Genomic DNA, 24,925 nt, shown 5'->3' on the forward strand with positions numbered 1-24,925 from the left:
AACTTGTTGGATATAATTTATCCTCACAGATAGCCATGTGGAAACTGCATCCATGCTTTGTGTAAACATGGGAGCAGTAAATCTGAAATGAACAAATATCAACATTTGTTGTCATTAATAGTTTTTCCCTTCTGTTTCAGCTGTCCGGTGGCTGTGAGTTGACAGTGGTGATCCATGACTTCGTGGCCAGTAATGGCGGCAGCAGTGGGGAGCTGACAGTGCGGCGAGGCCAGACTGTGGAGGTTCTGGAGCGACTCCATGATAAGCCAGACTGGTGCCTGGTGCGGACCACAGACCGCTCTCCAGCCCAGGAGGGCATCGTACCCTGCTCCATGCTCTGTATCGCTCACTCCAGGTCCTCCATGGAGATGGAGGGGCTTTTCAACCACAAAGGTAGGAGGAGAATGTTTTCACACCCAAACTGACAGGTAGAGTGGAAGTGATTTTGTAATACTGAGGAATATCTGGTCACATCAGAACATTAGCAAAAGCTTATTGGATGTATTTCACATTTGGAAACAGCAGAGGTGGCATGCAAAATCTTCTTATCTCACCCAACAGCTGCTTGTCACATCCATGCACATATGGAGTCTTTAAACATTAGGGAAGCTAATAAGATGCATTTCCTTGTTTGCAAACACATCATTGTTGACCTGCAGAACCTTCACTTCTCACCAAACAGCTGCTTGGGGAAGCACGTACATGTATTTCTAGGTGTTGCTATGCAACTGTGGAAAGCCCGCTTGAAGCACAGCTCTCTTTTAATTATCTTAAAATAATTTTAACCTTTGAATTCCCAGCACTGTTAACATCCGCACATCTTATTACTGTAAGAAACCTGAATATTGTCTTAAACACGCAGCGGCATGCCTCTCCATTGTGACAAACATGAAATACTAAAGAGCCTCGTGAGGGTTCAACCCTGAAAGACATGATGTCAGAACATCAGAAATATTGTCGAATCATGTTCTGACAGGGCAGATCATTAGAAATGTGGGACTTTTTCTGCACACATAGACACATATTTGAAGTTGTCAGACTAGTGAACAATAAAGGAAACAACTTGGAGCACAACATGAATTACATGACAACAAAATTGGGTAAGATTAATTTTACAATGTTACCCAATTTTAAGTATTGATAAAGGGTTATAGGCTGTGAGTTCTAATTATCCAATATGGAATATTTGTATTTTTAATAACAGTAATGCCTTACTGTTCAGACTTGATCATGATGTCTGTGTTTTGTCAACTCCATCCCTCCTTTTATAATCCCATCCTTCAAAAATCAAATATCATTGCAAACTTTCTGAATGTGTATTCGGTTCAAATTCCCCGACAAAGGCCCAGCAGCTGGCTCAGGTGGCTGCCAGGTGTGGTTGTACTGGTGATGGTTTCTTTATCCAGTAGGTGTGGATCATGTCCGGCCCTGGCTCTATTCAGTTCTATACTCTTGTACATTGTTGTTGGATCTACATCTGTGATGGTGACTGTTCTATCATTGGGTGAACTGGTTTGTTTTCCACTCTGGTATGAAGCAATGACATCTGCTGTCTTATTGTTTGACATCTCACTGAGCCTGCACTGTCAGGGTTGATTGCAGCAAGGGCCATGTAAGGCATTGGTGTTGATCTCATCACAAATTCTTGATGGATAAATAGATACTGTTCATACTACTGTATATTTGCCTATACCACACATACATACTGTATATTATGTTTTTCTTTTATCCATAAATACTTGAAAATCATAATCTGATCAGCGCTAATCAAAGACTTAATACAGCTAACAGAAGGAAGTGAGAGAAGAGGACTGATACTCAAATCCGACCCTCATTTGATACTCGGTTTGTTGGAGTTACGAGCTGCTGTCGTGTCTTGACAGACGTTTCTGCTTGTGTCTTTCCTCTAATCTGGAAGAGTGGGTGAGAACTGCACTGCTTGTTTCTATGGTAATATAGCATACAAATATTTTGCTGGCAACTTCTTTGTAGTCAGTATGAGGAAGATTTGTATTACAATTATAGGATGCTTGGATTGTACATACAGGAATGCACACCTTTGGAATTAGCGGAATGATTTACTTGTAAAGTGCAGGAAAGGAAGGTAGAATTTCCCAACCACTTATTTTACACTTTGAACTGCAGCTTCACTGTTTCTCATCTCTGTTTTGCTCACTGAGGCTGTTGTTTTTATCTGGCTTTCCTCGCTCCCTTGGATGTGCCTAACCAGCCCTCTCTGTTTGTATCTTTGTGTTTGTGAGGCCAGTAGGAGTAATGAAAAGGAGCTTCTCACTGCAGGGGTTGCCATGGTTTAAAAAAAGGCTGTTGCTGAGGACTAGGAAGACAAGGATGACAAAAAATGTCTTTGCTACTTTGTCAGCCTTTTGTGCGTACTGACCAACCATGTAAGGCCACTTTGTCCCAAGTTGTAGAAGGGTGACGGTTCAGGGGATTAGTGTTCTACGGGAAATCTCCCCTTTTCCCGCTGTGTCTCACAAGCAGGAATAATGGACTGCTGGTGGCCGACGTCTGCGTCTGGAATAACAGAATAGAGTTGAATCGAATCCACATACAGTAGGATTAGTTTGCAAAGTGTATAGCTGGCAGCTGGTTGTCTGCTCTGATTATAGGATGTGTGAAATAACAGCAGTTCACACCCTTAGCATGTGTTCAGTTTGTGTGTGTCCTGTGCTGTACAGCTTGCTGCTGAAACCTGTGCAAACCCACACATTCCTGTTAAATCAAGTAAAGAGCACTTTCATTTACACACTAACAACATCTTCAGTTTATATACTGGAAGTCCCCAGTAGACCTAAGCATTAACTTTCAGCGCCTCTCATAGTGAAATAAATACAAAAGTACACATTTAATGACAGTGTTATTGAAAAAAAGACTCTGTAAGGAGCAAAGATTAAGTGGAGGCCAATGTATATACAAGTGTGTGCGTGTTCTATAGTGTGTTTAGAGCCCAGAGACACACACACACACACACACACACACACACACACACACACACACACACACACACAGTCAAACAGGGAGATCTTTGTTCATCTAGTCTGCATAGCTGCTCCGGACTGCACAGAGTGTCAGATGAAGTGAAGATGCAGGAAAACACAGTTAAGTGTTTAACATATATAGTAGTGAAAAAAAAATACCCAGTTGAGTTTCTAAATTCCAGAAAAACGATCGGAAATTTGAAACCAGCCTCTGAGAATGAAACAGATTTTTTTCCTCTGAGCATTTTTCTGCACACTTCTCTTGGATTTCATAACCAAGTCTATATTTGTTCCAAGCATACTGCACAACTTGTATGCATCCTAATGCCTGTAAAAAAAGAAGAAAAAAAATTGCACCCGCCCACACAAACTGAGTGGGCACATCTACAAAGGGTAATACGGTAGATGTGCTGCATGTTTACAGACATCCCCTTGGAACAGAGAGGCACAGTGGAGGCTTGCCCAATATCCTCACATAAGCCCACTCACGAGAGAGGGAGGGAAGGAGATACAACGAGAGACAGAGAGAAAACATCCTACTCTCTAATGCTGCATTTGACTTTTTCCTTTTCCTCACACTGGACTACACGCTTTCTCTCTCTCTGGAATTTCAGCGACGCAGTGACTTCATTAGTTTTGCCTTTAACTCTAAGTCATTTCAAGAACAACTCCAGGTTTTGCATAGGAACTGAAAGCCAGTTGTCGAGTCTGTGGGGATGCTGTGAGGGAATATTTCAAGTCAGGATTCTGGAGGCTTGATATTTGACTGACATGGCCCATGGAATTGAGTCCTTAGTGTCTCTAAACCCGTTTTGCTCCATGGATTCAGCACAGGGAGGACACCCAACTGACAACTGCAAATTCTGGCTGCTGGACCTGGGTAGGTGCCTCAGTCATGTGTGGCACATGAGTAACGGCATAATGTGAAGAACACATGTCATTTCCTTGCTTTTCTGCTTATGTCAGCGAAGGTTTTGCTAACAAAACACTTTTCAGAAACACAGAGTTTGATATGGTGATCGTAACATGTCTATAAAATGCCGTATGTGCTTGTTCAGTATGAGAAGATAAAATTGCAAATGCTGCTTTTTTAATACTAAACAGTGGAAAAGGCAAGAAAGTTATGACAGAAAGATGACATAACTGATAAGTTGTTAAGTTTACCAGCTCTGTAATATTTGTGGTGCTATGTTTAAGATGTTTTTTGACAGTTTGACCTAGTTTGTCGTAGATTCTATGTCAGCATTATCAAATGGGTTAAATGCAGAGGGCATGTACTGATCAAGTGTGGATTATATTGCAGCATTATGGCAGTGAAAGTGATTTGGTGAATGCACTGTTATGTGATGAGATATTAAATCTACTGAAATTAAATTTACAAGATTATATCTGTGCCTATGTGTATGGCAGGTCAGGTGGGTGCTGCACAGATGGGCAGAGGGTGTTAGTGTAGAACCCAGGGAGAAAAGATAATAATGAGGTCAAATAGAAAGAACAGAACAGGAAAATATAGATGTTAATGCTTATACAGTATAATAAAGCCTTTAGAAAGCACAAAATATCACACCGGTTTTGCTAGAATATGTAGCGGGTGGTCTCTGAACTCTCCCATATCTCCCATCCCCACCCCACGCCCTCTCTAACTATTGCTATTGGTGGCAAGCCCTCTGCAGCATTGTCCACATTTTTACAGATCAGCTCGCCAAACCCCCTGGAGCTTTCCCACACGCTGCACCTCCACCCCTAAAACCTCGTCTCCAACCACACCGACTGATATTTGTGTGTGTCTGTGTGTTTGTATCTCTTCTCCTGGGGAAGATAAGACCCCACGGAAGATGCTCCCCTGGTGACACCTCTGGAATCCAAGGCATGCTTCTGTGGAGCTGCAAAGACTTTTGGGATCAGTTGTAGAGCGGCCCCTCCCCTCCCTCCTATTCTGAGACACAGGCACACACACCGAGTTGTAAATCTAGCATGTTCTTTGCAGTAGCGTGAATGAGCCGTGTCTGAATTATGAGTGTGTCGGAAGCTTGCAGGGAAATTAACATCTGACGCAGTGGAGAGCATCTGGTGGACTCTTGGTGGGTCTCTCCTCAGGAATATCAGCGCACAGAGTTAAACTGGGAGGATGGTATTAATAGGAGGTCGAATACAAATCTGATTTGCCTTTTCATGTTCAGTACTAATGCTGACTTCTGTATGTTTGAGCAGATGGTGGAGGCAGTTGGTAGATATACTAATGCATGCATGCATTTGCAGTATATGTTGCATGCATGTGCATTTACTATATGTGCACATGTACATAATGATACATGATATCTTCAAGTGTACAACTCAAATGATCTTCACAGTCGACTCAGGAGTATCATGCTGTAATGAGCCAACTGATGAATTAACCAGGAGGTGAACAAGATGCCTCAGATCCAGAATTGCTCCAGAGACAGAGAAGCCAGTCGACTAATTGAGTCAGTCTAATTATGTTAACAAAGATCAACAAAAATATTACTACATTTTTTATCATTTTGTCTTCAGTAAAGATGAGACATTTATGGTTAAAGCCATGGTAGATGTCTACAGGAGATAATGACATAATTATCTGAATGGGGTTTTTCTAAATTAAGTCTCTTGCAGCTTTGGGGAAAAGACCAGCAATTCAATTTTTTTGGAGTGTTAGCCTATTGCCAGTACGTAATTGTATATGTATTTATTGCTTTTACGTATGTGATTTCTGTGAGCATAATTACAAGCCTACCAGATGGTAGTGATGGGCCCAGATGTCATTTCCAGTTGTCATTTTCTGGGTCCAGGAATGAAAATTCCAAATATATAAATATAGAAACAGAAGTTTGTGTATCCAGGTAGGACAGCATCAAGTCCATCTAAATAATCGACTCAAGAACTGAAGAAGCATCTTGGATGAGTAGCGAACATCTCTAAGTCTGCTATTTCAGTCCATTGGATTATTATTTTTTTCTTGACATACTTTTTGTAGTGGCAGGATTGAAGAGTTTTTAAGAATCTTGTCTCAATATACGCAGTTTTACTTTAATTTAACGGTCAGAACACATGGTTTGTAACTCCACTGAGGAGGGCAAACTCTAAGCTCAAGTCACTCCTGTTGACAAACTACGTGTCCCCCATTTTTGTTTCCCATGAGTACGAGCCTGACCAGCTGTTCCTGAGGTGACACTCTGCAGGTCAAAGAGCAAAGGTCATTCCCTGTGTGTGTGTGTGTTTGTGTCCCGAGGGTTATTTTATACTAAGTAGGAATGTGTCAAGGCCACTGACCTGATGTTTCACCCATTCACGCCCCTGTTAACATGACCTCTCCAGTCTAATCAGAGCACACAGATAGCAGCAGATGCTTATCTAAGTGTCAAAGTGAGAACATTTTAGTCATGACACATAAAGGACAGAAAGTGGACTACTTTGCTTTTTCATGCTTTTAAGCCTGAAGCAACACATTATTCATCGTTCAAGTTTTACTCAAGCTATATTTCATTCATTCATTTCATTCCACTCATTCACATTCCCGAATAAATAGTAGTGAGTGAAGAATAGTGAGTATCAAATCCCTGACCATAAGATGTTCTCTTACAACTCAAACCACAAATGCGTTGATCTCAGGTTTACATTTTGTGAGTATTTCAGTGGCATTCAAAGAGATAAAAGTAATTGTGTCTCCCCAGAAACCAAATTTGTGTAAATTGACAGTGTGGCATATTTGTCTGCTTAACTTGTCCCCCAGTGTTTGATGTAGAAGCTAAGATGTACTTGCTAACAGCATGGTTACATGTTAGGTTGTGACCCCAGTGTCTCTGTCCAGGAAGCATGGTCTGTTTGCTCTATATGAGAAGTCCTGACTCCTGTGTCTGGCCCTCCGGTTCACTCCCTTTAAAAGCACGCATCACCAAAGTGTTAAATCATGAATTATGTCTGCAAGTAGGTGTGTGCTGTGGGTCGTCAGTGTTGTTTGCCAGTTATAATAAAAATAGCAGAAAGGAGCCTGGTTGACATTAGAAATTAACAGTTGTGTGATGCTCAAGTATCCACCCACAGTTATTTACCCAAAGTATTCAGGGCTTTATAGCCCCTAATTATTTAAAGGCCTTAACAGCGCCAAGCAGCAACCTCCGGGGCTGAAAAAAGAAGCCAACGCCAAGTGCCAAAAACTGCACTTCCTCAAATGGCAACTTGAGGCTGGCTCCAAAAGTGAATCACTACCCATAGACCACTATGTTTAATTACCTGTTAAAAGTAGTGGTGACTTCTGGCTCCAAAAATTCAAGATGAATGCAGCAGTCACAATGCCAAACTTGAGGCTTCAAAGCATGAGTCAACAAACCAGTGGGTGATGTTACTGAAGTAACAATATATAGAACTCATAAAGAGACGTTTTAATAGTCCTTGGAATGCAACAATAGTAAATGCTAAGGTATTCTGTAGCATCAGAGTTACAGCCTGAAATAGTCTCCATGATTGTACCCATGACTAAAACATTCCAGGGCAGTAACGTAACAAACAGTTGTGACTCTGGTTTTCATTTGGTGCAGAGGAGATGATGGAGGTGGGCAAATCACACAGCTTCCATGAATTCTATACTTAACAGTGAGGTTGCATGTAAAGATTTGTGCCAACAAAAGGGATTTTCATCAGATTGCCCTCAAGCAAGACGGACAATCCCTGCACCGCTCCTGTCGTCTTTTAATACACCCTTTGGGTCGAATTTATGGATCTACAGAGCAGTTAAAGCTTTCCCTCCCCTGGGAGATGGTACAGGATCCATTTGACTTTCTGCCTGGTGGAAAATAAATTGGAGGATGAAAACAGGATGAAAAGATGTGTTCTCACCTGTTCTGCCTTGACTCATTCACGTTATTGTTCGCCTGACTCATGGCCAAGAAAATCTAGCACGAGGCGACTTAAGTGTTGCAGAATCTCTGAAAGATCAGGACTATTATTGCGCAGGTTATACTGAAGATGTCTGCACGTGACCTGGACATTGTCAGAGTGAGATGGCGAGGAGTCTCAGATAAGGTGGCTTCAGAGTCTTAATGGTGTTGGAGATGCTTGTTATTTTGGAAACTGTGCTTTCTTCTTCCCTTGCATGCAGTGTTAGAACACATGCTTCGTATCAGCACAGCGCAGTAAAAATAAGTCTCCCAGAGGCTGAATGACTGACACACACGCTCACATGCAGATGCGTTCATTCAGGCTGTGTTAAAGTGTCCAATGAAGGAAGGCAAAATTTCCACACCTGCCATTCATAAGAGCCATTCAGCTTGGTCACGTGGTTTAATTCTTAGCAGCTGCATCTTTTTAACCACTTTAATAGCTCAATAATGGAGAGGCTGAAGCCTGAGTCTCTCGAACCTTTTACTCTTAAGTCAAGCTGCTGCACAGCGTCCTAAAATATAGATACTTAAGTCTTGTACTCAGACTGAAATAAATACATTCTCAGAAACATAAAAAATCTCATTGTATTATGCTCTTCATTTAGCTTTGAAGCTCAACAACTCACAATTGAATTTGATGTAACAGGCAGAAAGTATCACCCTTGAGTCAACTTCAGCCCCCATAGAAATGCACTTGGTTTTGCAGTCATGCCCTCACTAGGCGTCATGTGCTAACCTGCACATGGAGAACATCATCATTTGAGATTTTGTGCACCAATAAAAGAATTTCCTGATTTGGTTTAGTTACAGTTCAGATCAGCTTTGCATTTAAAGTGTTAGAACACATCAGTTTAGGAGTGTATTCAGAGGCTTTGATGAGAACTCTTTGTCCCAGTCCTAGTTGTTGATAGATACAAAGAGGTACTTTCCTCATCCTTGGGGGATTGCCGAAGTTTTTTGTGATAACTAGGGGGTTAGTCTTCTTTACTTCACTCGCTTGTATTGGCAACAGAGTAAGGGATACTCTTAAATCATGCTGTTCCCTTTTGTTGATCTGTGACGTCTTACTGGAGGTCTTGTCCGAGGAGTGCTGCTTGGGGTCAGAGTTGGGGTCCTGTTGCACAATGTGACACAAAGAAAACCAACCTCAACATAGTCACCCCAAGACTCCTTGGTCACATAGCTTGTCAAGCCAGTCAAGAGATTCTGTTTGCAGCAGCATAAAAACTAATGAGGGAATGTCATTGTAATGGTGGAGGAAGGACGTTAGGCTCAAGTTAGGAAGGACAACCAGCGTGAATGAGGAGGTAGATGAGACAGACAGGTGGATGTGTCTTTGAGGTATTCAGACAAAGCCTCAAGCATCCCTTTATCCTGTATTATTTTTTGATCACTCCATCACTAGTTGAAGAAGAGCTTCCCTCCTACAGATTCCCTAAGGCACCGCCATAACTGTGAGGAGGAGGAGGCCAGTCTGCCTACTGCACATAACACATACAAACCTTGCACAAACAAACAAAAGCACACACATATGCAAACTCCCATATGCATATATGGTGACTAAAGTGTTGTTTATGGTTTGTTACACAATTTGTCGCATAAATTAAGTACAGATTGAGTATCTAGTTTAATATAGAAACAGAGCTTTGATGCAGAAAGAAGACAACTCGAATATGACAGTTGCTGACAAATAAATATGCCCAAATTGTATATTGAGGTATATATGAATAAGTGAAGAAGTTATAGATGAAAATATGGCATACTGCGCACTTCTCAGATGCACAGACTTCAAAATATGCAACTATTTCTAATGTGTTCACAAGCATTTGTGATGTTAACATAATTTTACAGCACCAGACAACATTAATCAAATGGGTTACTCTAGTGTTAGTCCCTGAATTAAAAAACCTGTCAATCAATGTAAAATTGATAGCAAATTCCAATCATGATTTTTGTTGTTTTCTTAATTTGGTGAGAAAACCTTTTTTGCATAACAGATTATGCCTCTATACTTGTGATAATATCATCATCAACCTTCCCTTTCCTTTCTCCTTTTCCCCCTTTAGACACTTTGTCTGTATCCAGTAACGACGCCCTACAGCCAGGCTCCAGCCAAACCCTGGGTCCTCACAGCTCACCAGGCCCCAAACGTCCTGGGAACACCTTAAGGAAGTGGCTGACCAGCCCCGTACGGCGGCTGAGCTCCGGCAAAGCTGATGGCCACGTGAAGAAGCTCGCCCACAAGCACAAGAAGAACCGCGACGGCACAAGGAAGAACATGGATGCAATGGCCGGCTCACAGAAGGACTCCGACGACAGCGCCGCAACACCACAGGATGAGACACTGGAGGAAGTAAGGACAGATAAAGCAGTGGGTAGCAGTCAAAGACACAGTTTTGATTCTGACCTACAATCATTGTCCTCCTTCTCTCTGTCTAGCGTATGCGTAACGAGGGTCTGAGCAGTGGTACCCTGTCCAAGTCTTCCTCATCAGGCATGCAGAGCTGCGGCGAGGAGGAAGGAGAGGAAGGGGCCGACGCTGTCCCTCTACCTCCCCCTATGGCCATCCAGCAACACAGCCTGCTGCAGCCCGACTCCCAAGACGACAAGGTTGGTCACACAGGGCGATCTAAATACATGTATGTATATATAACTGTACGTGGTCACAGACTGTGGTATGCGCAAAACACAATGCACAATACCACCTAAGACTCATAAGGGTTGTGGTTTGCATTTAAGTGTAACCAGACACACAAAATAGATTTATGTGTTTTTGTACTGTATCTAAAATGGGCCACACATACTTTTGCTCCATCCACAATGTGATGGCACTGAAATACAGATTCTATGTAAATTAACAGTGGGGGGGTTGCACATGTAATTATAAGATAACATAAACAAGTGCAGGCACACACAACATATATTACTCATCACAGAAATATGTCCGTTAAGCATACGGAACCTTTACACTTCGATCTTAAGAAGAAATATACACTGGAAACCACTTATGATGCGATGCGATGCGATGCGATACGATACGACATAATATGATATACTTTATGGTGTCTTTATGGTGGGAAATTTCCTGGACTCAGGAGCTGCATTATTGCTGCCTTACAGTAATAGTCCAGAAGAAATGAAAAGCATACACCATATGAAAAAATAAAATAAAATACAACACTTATATGGGGCAGAAGCATCCCTATACAAATTATCTTTAAATAACTAGCTTAGAGTAATGAAGAAGTCTCCTTTCGGTGTTCATTGTGAGTCTTCTCATACGTGACAACATATGGAACAACAATTTAAAATTACAGTAATTCTTATTTTTTACTTTACAGAAATAAAGAAAAAGAGAAAATAAAATAAATAAATGCTTATACTGATCGATTTGATCACTAAAAGCCATTCACTCTTTATTTAGCTCTTTTTAAATCGCTAATTTCTTGTATATTTCATCCACATCTTACTTCAAGAAGCCAGATTTTTGATTTGGTTCCATATAGAGGTGCATAAATATCATTTTACATCCACACAAAGCAACAATAACACAGCTAAACTTTTACTTTGACGCTAATAACTTTTCTTTTTTTTTTTCCTCTTATTTTTTTGATGGTTGCATGTTCCTTCCTTCAGCATTACGTTGATTTCTGTTCTGCTTCTCTTCTTTCCCAGTTTCCCTATCTCTCCATGTAAACGTCATCATCTCCACTTCTTTATGGAACTTTTGTTTCTCGCCTTTTTGTATTTTTTTTAATTCCGCCAACTAAATGTCATTCCCATGGAGTGTAAGTGTTTTACTGTTGCTGAAGTGAATACTCCATTCACGTGTTGCTGCAGTGGTGAGGTGTTTGTGGGACTAAATGGTGAATTCCCATTAAGTCTGGTTTTAAACAGGGGATCCTTATAAAACTTTGCCTGCCACTATGCCTCAGACTGGGCTCTGTTGCAAAGGCAAACTTTCTCTCCAATGGAGTATTTAGCAACACAGTTTGCTGTACATAAGTTGTTTGACCAATCATGGTGCTCGTGCTTGAGGAGCAGTCCAACCCCAGAGCTTGCCCTTGACCTAAACCTCCCTCATAACCGTTAACCCTGCCTCCCTGAGACCAGCCTGTGATGGGCTCCAACTTGGCCCCCAATTAACCCTTTTATTAGGGAGATCACACCCACCAAGTCCTTATTTGGACATGTGGAATATCGGGGTCCAAACTCAACAATGGTGAGCCTGATCACATACACAGTAGCAGCCATTGAGAATGTATGACTCCTATACGCATGCAGCTCTGCCATGTTTTACATTTTGTTATGTTTTACACCGTAACTGCTAACTTTCTTTTTGTCCTCCATCTTCTCTCTCTTTTTCAGTCTGCGTCTCGTCTGTCCGCTCGTCCCAACAGTTCAGAGACACCCAGTGCTGCTGAATTGGTTAGTGCCATCGAAGAGCTGGTGAAGAGCAAGATGGTGAGATAAAAATCATAAACAAAGCTCGCAAGTACATGCAAATGTGGCACATTTGTACACAGAACAATTCTGATTAATTAATATACAAACACAAACACACACACACACACTTTTTCTCTGGTGTTGTTGACAGAGAATGGCATCATGGCCTACTAGTCATCTGTCAGGACTGTGACTCACTATGCCAGCTGTCCACTGTTCCAACACATGGGCATTGCACTCTGGCCAATATCCCCAACACACACGCCTACTGGCTTCCATACAGTATGGACACACACCAAAGTAAAGATAATACCATTAAATGAAACATGCTGTCCAAAAGATAAGATCACAAACTGGAAGTACTCTGTCAGCCTCTGTTTTTTCAGCTCAGTGACAGTTCTCTCTTCATTCCTCTGTCCTTCTCTTTCCTCAGTCGCTTGAGGATCGTCCCAGCTCTCTGTCAGTAGAGCAGGGCGACAGCAGTTCTCCCTCCCTCAACCCCTCCGACAACTCCCTCCTCTCGTCCTCTTCACCCATCGACGAGGTGGATGAGCGCAAGTCTGGCTTCCTCAAGAGGAGACAGTGAGTTATGAGCCTGTGCCGTGTTAGAGTTTTGATAAACAAAAGCTACTTGAGTTCAATCCCTTAATCACGTCCGTCTTCATTTGTGTGCTTATATGGAACATTTCTGATGTTCATCCCCAGCTGAGTGCATTACGTTTGTATTACACACTGACAATTTCTGTTTTGTGTCTCTCAGTTACGTGCTTCTGGAGCTGGTGGAGACTGAGAGAGACTATGTCAGAGATCTGGGATCAGTGGTGGAGGTAAAAACAGATGTCAAAGGATCTTAGCTTAAGCTTCCAGAGATTGTTTTTTGGTCAGTGTTTGCTGTATGTTTTACAAATGAGTCGACTTTACTCCCCTCAGGGCTACATGAGCAGGATGAAAGAGGAAGGTGTTCCAGATGACATGAGAGGAAAAGATAAGATCGTCTTTGGAAACATCCATCAGATCTATGACTGGCACAAAGAGTAATCCTGGCAGTCTTCTCTCATTAACATGTTTTTAAAGTTGTAATACCTGCCCCAGCTTGAAGAAAGCATAAAATAAAAATTAACGCAGTGCAGTGTTTCTGGCAGGTTAAATGATGTGTTTCTCTTTTGATTTGTCTGCAGTTTTTTCCTGGGAGAGCTTGAGAAATGTTTGGAGGATCCTGACAGGCTGGCTCCTTTATTTGTTAAACAGGTGAGACACCTATTCTCATTTGTTTTGCATTAGGTCACTGAGTACATTCTACTGAATTTAAAAATGAGAGTGAATAAATAATATTTTCCAAGCTTTTGTTTTAAAAGCTTTGTTTGTTTTGTTTTTTTTTTTGTTCCAAATTGCAGGAGCGGAGGCTTCACATGTACATTGTGTACTGCCAGAACAAACCTAAATCTGAGCACATTGTGTCAGAATACATTGACACTTACTTTGAGGTAAGATTGTTTCTACACCTACGCAAACCCACAGAATCTCCTTTATGTTGTATTGTCCAGGTGATTGGTATTTCAATGTAGAGACACTAATATTTGTATCTTTCATCAGGACCTCAAGCAGCGATTGGGCCACAGATTGCAGATCACTGACCTGCTAATCAAACCTGTTCAGCGTATAATGAAGTACCAGTTACTACTGAAGGTAAATCCACCACAGTGTTCTTACTTTGCATGCTGCATTCAGTTAAAATAAAAGTACTCTAAAAATTGAACACACAGAATTAGTCAACACACTTTTCCTCTCTACTTTTTCACAGGATCTTCACAAAATTGCTAAGAAGGCTGGAGCAGATACAACAGAGCTGGAGGTAATGTGATGCCCGGGTTGCAGCTCAAACTTTCTTAAAATGATGATATGCATACAATAATGTCTTTATTCACAACTACCAGAGCCACACGTGACAAGACTCAGATTTAAATCTGCAATTCTTTTTTTCTTGACTCTCATGCAGTTTTCTTAAAGTTTGTATTTACTCGTGTTCTACTTTAGAAAGCTGTCGAGGTGATGTGTGTGGTGCCTAAGCGCTGCAATGACATGATGAATGTTGGGCGCCTTCAAGGCTTTGATGTAAGACTTCTCTATTTTCTTAAGTTTATGTCTGTTTGTGTGTGTGCTTGGAAAACTGTACTGAATTAAATAAGCTATCAGTGTAAACAGCGTATCCGCTGCAGATATCAAATTCTAAATTCAGTAAAGTGCCACTAGATGTCAGTGTTGTCTCATTTTGCAAATGTGTGAAAAGTACTGCAGGTGGTATGTGCGGTATAAGTCATTGCTTTTGTCTCTTTTTCTCTCTTGCCTGTTCTGTATTTAAGTGATCAAAACATGGGTAGAAAAGGGAAAAGCATGGTATCCTCCACTTTCCCAGTCTCCTGATTTTCTTTCTCTGCTCTCCCTCTTTCTCCAGGGTAAAATTGTGGCACAGGGCAGATTGCTCCTCCAAGATACCTTCATGGTGTCAGACCAGGATGGAGGACTTCTGTCCAGGATGAAAGAGAGGAGACTCTTCCTGTTTGAGCAGATTGTCATCTTCAGCGAGCCCATCGACAAAAAGAAGGGCTTTTCAACTCCTGGCTACCTCTTCAAGAACAGCATCAAGGTTAGTGCAGCTCAATAAAATCAATTAAATTTACTGTTAGAGCAAATTAGAAGCCTTCAACAATTAATAGAATTACATGGTCTAACATCTCGCCTTGCCATTTTAACTTTTTCAACTCTTCCTTCTTCTCTCCTCCTCCTCCTTTCCTGTTTCATCACATCAGGTGAGCTGGTTGGGTTTAGAAGAAAATGCAGAGGACCCCTGCAAGTTCACGCTCACCTCCAGATCATCTAGTGGCAACCTGGAGAGGTACACCCTCCATTCAATGAGCCCTGGAGTCAGTCAGGTCTGGATCCACCAGGTCAGCCAGATACTAGAGAACCAGCGAAATTTCCTCAATGGTAAGAGAATGATGTTTGTACTAGAACTTCTCACTCTCATATTACTGACTAATCTCTTGTGTTTTCCGAGGGTGTTTGATTTTTCATTGTGAGTTTTTACTCAAATGTACTTGTGTGACATAGATAAAATCTTGCCCCTCATCTTCTCCCACAGCTCTGACATCCCCCATAGAGTACCAGAGGAACCACGTGGGTGGTGGCGGGCCGAGCGGTCCACCCAGCAGTAGCAGCAGCAGTACTGGAGGCCTGCCAGGAGGCAGCAGCTCCAACAGTACCTCCAACATGGGAGGGGGAGGTGGCGGCGGCGGCTCTGGAGGATCAGGGAGCAGCTCCTCTTCTCTGTGCGGCCCTCGCTCCCGACCCTCCCGCATCCCCCAGCCATCCTCACGCCTCCCCCAGCCCGTCCACCACCACCATCCCCCGGGCCCTGAGGGGCCCGACAGATCAGCAGGTATGTGGTCACCCTGCCACCCTCAGTCCCTCCCCTCTAACCCCTACTCAGACACCACCACCAATGGAGAGGTGTTAGCCTCAGAGGTCCCTAAGATGAGGATGCTGGATAGTCCTCATGGCAGTAACAGTAATAACAGTAACAGGCCGTCAGACAGCATGGAGGCCAGTGTCAGACCAGGTCTGGGGGGCGTTGAAGAAACACAGAAACATCAAACAGCTGGTATACCACAGATGGCTGTAGCTCCTCTGAATTTGCCTCTAAAAACCCCTCGAGTCGGGACAGTTTCTCCTCTGATTTCACCTCAGTCCCCTGGAGGTGGAGGAAAGGAAGCATTTGTCCCCTCCAGCCCAGCCCACAAAGGCAACTCTTTCTGGGCAATGGTCCCTGCTATGCCCCCCTCTCCCGCCAACCGGCCTGGTTCCTTCTCCTACCCCAGTGACGGTGGTGGTGGAGGGGACACTTTGGGCAGAGGAAGCCACGGGACACCCTCTCATCACCGCCACTCCACCCACAGTAAGGACATAGACCGCATGAGCACCTGCTCCTCCACCAGCGAGCAGTCCATACAGTCCACCCAGAGTAACGGGGTAAGATGCCAAGTCGAGGCCAAGGCTTTAGTGAGGCCTAGAGATACTCACCAGTCACTAACCCAGCCTTCACTGACTGGCTGTCTGTCAGTCACCCTACTGCTGGCTCTGAGAATGGCTTGTATATGCAACGACTACCACACTGGAGATTAACGGCTATCTGAGTGCACTAACTTCACCGACAGTGTGTGTGAGAGAGACTTTTCCGACTCTCCCAGAATGTACTAACAGTGTGGATCTGACTCATAGAGCAGCTGTTGTATTTGCTTTCTTAGAATCTCTGAGCTTCAGGATGTGTTTGCTTCTCTACTGCAGCTAATACACACTAACAGTTACCAAATGATATCAAAAATCACCATTTCTCTTTGGTCTTTTGCATTCATTCTCCCAGGGGAATATTCACATGCGAAAATCAATGATTTGTGGTCAAAGCTTTGTCATGATGAGAAGCTCTTTTACATATCACCTCCTGCCTCCTTTCTTCCTGTCATGGTTTGCCTTGAGACAAAACAAGCTGTTGTGTGCTTCACTTTAACCTGCTCTGTCTTTCTTAAAGCTTAAGAATGTCTTCCATATTTCTTCGTGGAACTTCGCTCTGTCCTTGAACCCACAAAGTTCTGTATAACTTCTGTTTCACACCTTCTAAGAACAATAACTTCTGTCTTTTGAAATAACTTCTCAGTCATGGTGATGTAAACAGTTGCTTTAACCATATCTAGGCAAGACAAAAGACATTTTGCAAAGATTCCTGCATGCATCAAGCAGTCAAACATAATAGCAAAGTCATTTGTGTGTTACTGTCAATCAAATCCTGTATTTGATTGGTGTGAAGCTACTGATACACATCTGTACTCCCCTTTTTCAGGAATGTGTGTGCATGTGTGTATTTTTTGGTGAGTGGGTGTGTGAGTGGGTGTTTGATTTGCATGCATATGCAGTCTTACATTGTGCTTTGTTAAAGTCTAAAGTTTTCTGATTTTTTTCTCTGACAGAGTGAAAGCAGTAGCAGCAGCAGTGTGTCCACCATGTTGGTGACCCAGGACTATGTGGCAGTGAAGGAGGATGAGATCAGTGTGGTGCAGGGCGAGGTGGTCCAAATGCTAGCCAGCAACCAGCAGAACATGTTCCTGGTGTACCGGGCGTCCAATGAACACTGCCCTGCCGCTGAGGGCTGGATCCCTGGCTATGTATTAGGACACACCTCGACCTCCATCACACCTGAACTCCCAGAAGGAACCATCAAGTAAGGATACAAGACATTTCTCACGTTCTTGAGACAAAAGTAGTCAAGTGCAAATGTAAGAATTCATCATGATTTCTTCCTTCTGGTCTTGTTTGCTTTAGAAAATCATTATCATGGCACACGGCGCTCCGTATCCGCCGAAAGTCTGAGAAAAGAGACAAGGAGGGCAGGAAGCTGGAGAACGGCTACCGCAAGTCTCAGGATGGCCTTGCCAACAAAGTCTCTGTCAAGGTAGAGATCATTTTTACAAGCCCAATAAATTTATTCTTTACATATTAGTTTGTGCAAGAAATCTAATTTTGTCATCACATTTTTCATTACAGCTTCTAAATCCCAACTTCATCCATGATGGTATGTACATTGTAGCTTCTGACCAAGGAGTGGATGAGTGTGTGTGAAAATGATAAAGGAAACCTTAAGAAATAATGAACCAATAAACCTTACAAATCTATATGTCTATATATGAAATATGTGCAGTACCACTTTCTCTTATCATCTCTGACCTCTGTTCTTTCTCTCCAGCTCCTCCAGAGTTCCTCATCCCTGTTAGCGATGTAGCATGTGAGGGTGGCGACAGCGTCACTCTGAGGTGTAAAGTGTGTGGTCGACCCCGGGCCACCGTCACTTGGCGGGGACCTGACAACAACACTCTGAGCAACAACGGACACTACAGCATCACTTACAGGTGACAGCATATATCATGACTTGATTTGAACTGATTTAATTCAAGTATCAGGTTCTTGTGAAATGAAGCAAAGTATCATCAAATGGAGAAAATCTCTTGCTAGCATGGTGCATCTCGTCTGATGGCTGATCTGTCACCCTACAGTGAGACAGGAGAGGCAGCTCTTCGTATCCTGGGAGTGTCTGTAGAGGACAGTGGTGTGTACACATGTGTTGCCACAAATGTAGCAGGCTCTGTCACCTCCTCCGCCAGCCTCAGAGTCTCAGGTGAGAATCCTTTCATGTTAGAAACCCTTTAAACTATTCATATCCCAGTAAAGTTTGTTCTGAAAAGCTTAATTGTTGGGCACACTCTGGTACAAACACCTTAATAGTTAACCATTTAAATTGTACACATTAATTGAACTTTAAGAAAATGTCCCATTTAAATAGTCATGCTTGGTGTGTTACTGTTTAATATTCTTTATCTAATCTGAATACAATATGTGTTCTCAGGTACCCCTGATGATGGCAGTGAAGTCCTCTGGAAAAGCAGCTTTGAGTCCCACTACACAGAGATCACTGAGCTAGGAAGGTAATACACCAATAAAATCACCTTTCGTGTTAACTCCTCATGTGTGACTGTCAAGTGCTGACTGCATTTAAACTGACACATTCTCAGTATTAGTAAACAGTCTAACATACACTGAACCAACAAATGTAAGTGCCAGGAAGATGGTTGTCTCAATTTGAAACAAGTAGAGCATTTCAAAGTGTACTTGAAATCTAGAGTGAAGTAACAAAAGTAACATATACTCAGCAGGCATTCATTCTACCAACTCTCATGTTTGCTCTCTAGGGGCCGCTTCTCAGTGACTAAGCGGTGTGACCAGAGAGGGAGCAAACGGACCATTGCGGCAAAACACGTCAACAAGAAGCTGCTGCGTCGAGAGCAGGTGCTGCAGGAGGTCAGACTCCTGCAGGCTCTGGATCATCCCAACCTGGTCAGGCTGCTGGACACGTATGAGACAGCCAACAGCTATGTACTTGTTCAAGAGATGTAAGTACAGTTGTGTTTCCCTGCAGCTGTTTTGGCTCCCCATTGTTGGAAAAATATGAATTGTTTATCCCTGTGAATTTCAAGTTGCTAAATGTATTATGTGTTTGTGTTTTCAGGGCAGACCAGGGACGTTTCTTGGACTATATTGTGAGCTGGGGCAACCTGACAGAGGAGAAGGTGGCTCTCTACCTCAGAGATATTCTTGAAGCTCTCCACTACCTGCACAGCTGGAGGATAGCACACCTTGATCTCAAAGTAAAGAAATACAGATACATGAGTGTAGAGCTAAATAATTAGTTGCTTAATAGATTAATCACTCAACTGAAAATTAATTGGCAACTATTTTGATAGTCATTTATCTCATCAGTTCATGTAAATAGATCTCTCTTTTTTTTTTTCTTTTTACAAAGAAGCCAGAAATCTCTGTTTCCATCTATTTTCTGATTTACTTTATCAAATGTGAAAGCAAAATGACTATCATTGCTTTTTTGGGACTGTTACTCAACAAGAAACACTTGAAGACATCCCAGTTGGCTCTGAGAATTTGAAATAGGTCATTGTAAAGAAACCTCTTTGATGCATGAATTGTATGATAAGAGTCAGCAAACCACTTCCAGGTTCAGTGTGTAACATTTAGGAGGATTTGGTGGCGCATAGCAGTTAGGGTTGCAGACTGCAACCGGCTGAAATTTCTCCTAATTAGAATTCCTTCAGTGTTCATTGTTCAGGAGGTTTTTATTGACAGGCTGCTCATCTGCAACACGCTAATACAGTGGTTCTCAACTGATGGGTCGTAGGTATATTCTGAATGGACCACAAGTGACCTGCAAACATGTCATGTTTGTAAAAAAAAAAATGACCCTTACTTTTAAAGTAAAGTGGATTTCCAACACAGAGCTTTTATTTTGAAGTGATGTTTCGTGCTGTAGAGTGAGTGACTAAGAGACAGCTACTTGACAGAGACAGCAAAGTATGATGCTGAATGTGTTATAGTATGTGAACCTTGAACTAACGGCCAAGGAGAAATCTGGACCCTGTGGCTGAATCAGTTGGGAACCACTGTGCTAATGTGTGCTCACCTTTTTTTGTTTGATGTCTTATGACTGGGACATTCAGGAGACTTTTGGCAGGGACTGAGTTATCCGTGGAGGTCTCTTCCTCTCCTAAGTTAACAGACCCGGTGATTTAAACTGTAAAAGCACTGAATAATGCAGTTTCACGTTACAAATCAGTGTTTTTCCAACGCTGCTCATCGCAATATCACATACTTGTGATATTATGTTCCATTTCTGCCAATACATCCCCAGAATCCTACACACTGGACCTTTAAAACTATATAAGCTCACTCACTCAGCCCAGTGGATGTGCTAGTGTTAAGGTGGATGTTTCTCTGGGTGTGTTGTCCTAAAGTTAATTTCCTCTGCTTCTGCAGCCAGAGAACATAGTAGTGGAACATGTGTCTTCCCAGCCAGTGATCAAGCTGACAGACTTCGGTGATGCCGTTCAGCTCAACCCACCCTCCTTCTACATCCATTCTGTCCTGGGGAGCCCAGAGTTCTCTGCTCCTGAGCTGGTCCTGGGTCAGCCTGCCTCACTGATGTCTGACCTCTGGAGCTTAGGTCTGTAATCAGCACACGTTGTTTCTAACTTGCTTATAACATCATAAGACGTATTAATTGATTTATCGTGTATTGACTGGATTATTTACAGGGGTAGTAACCTACGTTATACTCAGTGGTGCCTCCCCCTTCCTGGATGAGAGTTTGGAGGAGACGTGTCTCAACATCTGTCGCCTGGACTTCAGCTTCCCGGAGGACTACTTCCAAGGTGTGAGCCCAGCTGCCAGGGACTTTGTCTGCCTGCTGCTCCAGGGCGAGCCAGAGCGACGTCCCTCTGCAGCGTCCTGCCTGCAGGAGCCCTGGCTCCAGCCTCGAGGTGTGATACACAGGGACGTCGGCCATGCCACCTTGAATCACACACAGCCACCAGCGCTGCCCCCATCTCAGAATCATCACCTGGACACCTCCAGACTCATTTCCTTCATCGAGAGACGGAAACACCAGAACGATGTTCGGCCCATTGGCACCATTAAGGCCTTCCTCCACAGCCGCCTGCTCAACCACATCTAACAAACAGGTCACCTGGTAGATGTACTGTAGACACTGGTTCCTGCATTGTTGTGGTGTAGAAGGAATTCCTGCTCGTCACGCAAACTATGGAGGATGAATAACAAGTTAACTTTGTTCAGTTGAGCTGTGTGACTGAGAGGACCACCAGCAACATTTCCACAATGATCACCTTTTCCCTCACTAAGCCACAAAAGTCCTGCTGCTGCTGACTGACCGACCTCTGCTGATAAACCCTTTGACTCTCCCCACATCCCCTCCCGAACCTTGGCATATTGTCATTATGCCTGCACAACATATGAACTGTTGGAATCTGTTTGAGATTTCAAACCTTGACTTAGCAGGGAGAGAAAACCAAGCTTCCTCAGCAAGCTTGAGCAAGTCTTGCGTTTCGGACAGTGTTAAAAAAAAAAAAACAGAGGAAATAGAATACTGTATAATAAGAATAATTCAGGCTGCTTTCGGTTGAACACAAGAATATGTTTTTTTTGTAACGAGAGATTACTTTTTGTAAATGAAACCATGTACAGTGAGGAAACAGAGAACTGTCTTTATTCATACCTTTTGGAAAACAAAGGTGAGTTAGTGAGTAGAAGGAAAAACAAAAGAAGTGAGACGTGTGAACAAAGCGGCACCCGTCAGCAGGGTCCGCTTATTCTAGAACAAGATGAAGACCAAAACCATGTTTTCCAGAAACACGTTATAGTTACATTCAGTGCAATAGTTTGCTTATCTTTATGCCCCCGTTGAGTTTGAAAGGTGAAATCATTTCAGTTTGTGACACTAAGAGAAACTAAATTCACTTGAACAAAGCATTAAAGCTATTTGGCAAAGCTTCTCAGATTTTTACCTGCATCCGCCTTATTTGTAAATAACGTAATCCTGCCTTTCATTCTCATTTTGAACAATTTGTCTCAAATGAACAAAACGTATTTAATTTGTCGAGTATCAGTGAATCCATGCAGCTGGTGAGGTGAGACGCTCCCTGCAGCTGGATCTTCACTATGAGCAAACCGCTACTAGAAATGCACTCGTATTTTGCATCAATTCCCATGTGCAATGTTGCAGCTTTAACATTTATGCAACTATTTATGAAGACTTTGTGTTGTAGCCGTATTCTTAAAAAGGCATGTACGTACCTGGTACTGCGATAGATGTCTGTATTGTGTTAACTCTTACGTATTAAGTTCAGTATTAATATCTGCAAAACCCCCCAGACAAGAGGCGGGTTTTCAGAAATGATGTATAAAAATGTGTATCTATAAAATATAGGCACTTATGCTTTCATTTTGTCATTGTTATGTTTTAATTTTCTGTAACAATACCAAAGTTGATTATGCTTTTTTCCTGCTAAAATGTTTTTTCTTTTTGTTTTATTTTTTTTTTTTTTTAATGATTTCTCATGTTAAGTTATAACAGGCCACACTGAACCAGGACATGTGAGTGTTTACCTAGGTTCAGTCTGGTTTTATTTATTCTTATTGTAATAAGAAATTGTTTGGTGGTTTATTGCTGAAAAAAAATACACTAATATTTCACTTGTCTTTTTTCAAGCTGTGCACAAAGTGGTTTGCTGTGTGACTTTGTTTGGCTTTTGTAGGTAGATACTGGTGTATGTCGCTAGATTTTTTTAGCATCTCAGTTTGATGTCATAAGACAGACTTGATTGACATTTTTTACTGAGCAATAAGTCTGGAAAAAATGTCTCATAGTGGCCCCGTTCACCACAAATGAATTAAATTATTGGAGAATGCAGTAAACCTTTGAGGAGACACTCAAATCTTGTACCACCAATAGTTCACATGTATCATTCAGCATAAGCAGGTGTCTGCTGTGACAGAGGTCTCTTCCAGTTTCAAGTTTCATTTGAGTTGATGTCTTTAGGTTATGAAGTTGTTGAAAACTTCTTTTTTTTAAGTGCCAGTTGAGGGAGTCAACCTAGAGAGGAAGGTGGAACTAAAAACTTGCATTATTTCTTATTTTATTTGAAGGTTGTAAGAGTTACTGTCTGATTTAGTGTTAAAGAAGTCACTAACATGTTGAGTTCAGTGACTCTTGTTGGTCTGTACAGTCTAAGTCTCTCATATTGTGTCATTTTAATTTATTGGTGTGGATCTAGGTTTCCCAAAATCATGCTGTTAATCAGTTTATCAAATCCTCTTAAAGCCTATTCATGGAAGAATTATGATCTAAGTAATAAAAATGCCTTTGGGAAACCCAGCCTATACATGATGTAAAGATGTACAGAGAGGGTCGGGCAGTTTGCCCTCACACCCAGGATGTAAACCTCATAACTATGTCCTATTTTAAATACACATAAAACAAGACTGCAGCAATGTCATTTTGAATGTCTTATTATGACTTATTTTTACTTTTGCATGTATATTTCTTTGTACAGAAGATTGTGTTTACATGTTACTGAGTGTTGTAAATATTTTATTTTGTCCTCTGTTATTTTGCCATTAAACGTACAAGGAACAACCAGTGTCTCTGAAACTACAGGATACTCACATACACCCACACATGAAAATGTAGTTTGTCTTGAAACTAGTAATATTCATTCATTATTTCCCATAAGCTTTGAGGGTTGAAAGGCAAGGTGATGCTGTATTACTGTCATTAGTAGAAGACAGGGGAAAAACGCAGAGCAGGTCAAAAATCAAAATGAAAACAGCAACAATAAACAATTTCCACACTGGGACATAACAGCTTATTGTACACTGATTTTTTATTATATCAAAGTAGGATTCATTAGAAAAACAACATCATCATCATCACATGAGCTTCACGTGTGCTCATCTCTCATACAGGTAACCGTGATGAATCTAATAGAACAATCAGGGGAAATCCTTTACTTCCAACAAAGAAAACCAAGATTATCTGATAAAGACAAGACGGAAATGTGCACAGTAATACGAAGCGACTGTATTTACTCTGATGAAGATCTGTGTCTGTGATAACCCATAAAAAGGTATCAGAGAGGAGCTGTCACTGATCTTATCTGTCCTCTGCAGATGCTGCTACTGTGCAGTAGACCGTACAATTCCCCCACCTCCTTAACTTTCTTCAAATGCCAGCTACTGGTGTTTTTATAAATCAAACGTTACCAGAAAGCTTTTTATATGTTTTGATATAATTATTTTCATCTTCAAATGAGTGTAGTTTGACAAAACCACTGAAAAGTCATTTATTGTGCGATTATAGTCTTGGGAATTCAACAGATTCAGCTATTTACTAAACTGAAGCTTTTCACACAGTTTATCTGACAGTTTTCTAGCTCACCTGTAGTACCTGTGTCTCTCCAGAGCGTTTATACAGACCACACTGTACACAGAAGTATGAAAGGACACCTTCTTATCAGATGTTACATCTATGTTGTTTTTCAGCAGCAGCAAATACTTTACATGAAACCACAGAGAACATGTTTGTCACAGTCTTGGGCTCTAAATCTCACACATGAGCTGTTA

The 24,925-nt window shown here is 42.0% G+C and overlaps 1 protein-coding gene across 5 annotated transcripts in view; it reads left to right on the forward strand.

Annotated features, from left to right (window-relative positions):
* The window catches only part of triob (trio Rho guanine nucleotide exchange factor b), a 131,956-nt gene extending 107,828 nt beyond the window's left edge, over positions 1 to 24,128 (forward strand). For 4 of the 5 annotated variants that reach the window (XM_049584939.1, XM_049584938.1, XM_049584940.1 and 1 more), the window contains 25 exons: positions 141 to 393; positions 9,961 to 10,247; positions 10,334 to 10,504; positions 12,263 to 12,358; positions 12,774 to 12,922; positions 13,101 to 13,167; positions 13,271 to 13,374; positions 13,519 to 13,588; positions 13,735 to 13,824; positions 13,934 to 14,026; positions 14,142 to 14,192; positions 14,375 to 14,452; positions 14,793 to 14,984; positions 15,148 to 15,325; positions 15,480 to 16,366; positions 17,359 to 17,609; positions 17,711 to 17,840; positions 17,933 to 17,960; positions 18,132 to 18,294; positions 18,439 to 18,560; positions 18,789 to 18,867; positions 19,132 to 19,332; positions 19,449 to 19,587; positions 20,765 to 20,951; positions 21,043 to 24,128. In XM_049584939.1, coding sequence (XP_049440896.1) covers positions 141 to 393; positions 9,961 to 10,247; positions 10,334 to 10,504; positions 12,263 to 12,358; positions 12,774 to 12,922; positions 13,101 to 13,167; positions 13,271 to 13,374; positions 13,519 to 13,588; positions 13,735 to 13,824; positions 13,934 to 14,026; positions 14,142 to 14,192; positions 14,375 to 14,452; positions 14,793 to 14,984; positions 15,148 to 15,325; positions 15,480 to 16,366; positions 17,359 to 17,609; positions 17,711 to 17,840; positions 17,933 to 17,960; positions 18,132 to 18,294; positions 18,439 to 18,560; positions 18,789 to 18,867; positions 19,132 to 19,332; positions 19,449 to 19,587; positions 20,765 to 20,951; positions 21,043 to 21,461 — 4,485 coding nt within the window. In that variant the 3' untranslated portion in view covers positions 21,462 to 24,128. Of the gene's footprint in view, positions 1 to 140; positions 394 to 9,960; positions 10,248 to 10,333; positions 10,505 to 12,262; positions 12,359 to 12,773; positions 12,923 to 13,100; positions 13,168 to 13,270; positions 13,375 to 13,518; positions 13,589 to 13,734; positions 13,825 to 13,933; positions 14,027 to 14,141; positions 14,193 to 14,374; positions 14,453 to 14,792; positions 14,985 to 15,147; positions 15,326 to 15,479; positions 16,367 to 17,358; positions 17,610 to 17,710; positions 17,841 to 17,932; positions 17,961 to 18,131; positions 18,295 to 18,438; positions 18,561 to 18,788; positions 18,868 to 19,131; positions 19,333 to 19,448; positions 19,588 to 20,764; positions 20,952 to 21,042 lie in introns of those variants that run through there. The other variant, XM_049584942.1, reaches the window with a different exon arrangement.
* Positions 24,129 to 24,925: the final 797 nt, after the last annotated feature.

The sequence above is a fragment of the Epinephelus fuscoguttatus genome, linkage group LG8 (genome assembly GCF_011397635.1).
Source record: "Epinephelus fuscoguttatus linkage group LG8, E.fuscoguttatus.final_Chr_v1".
NCBI classification, from domain to species: domain Eukaryota; kingdom Metazoa; phylum Chordata; class Actinopteri; order Perciformes; family Serranidae; genus Epinephelus; species Epinephelus fuscoguttatus.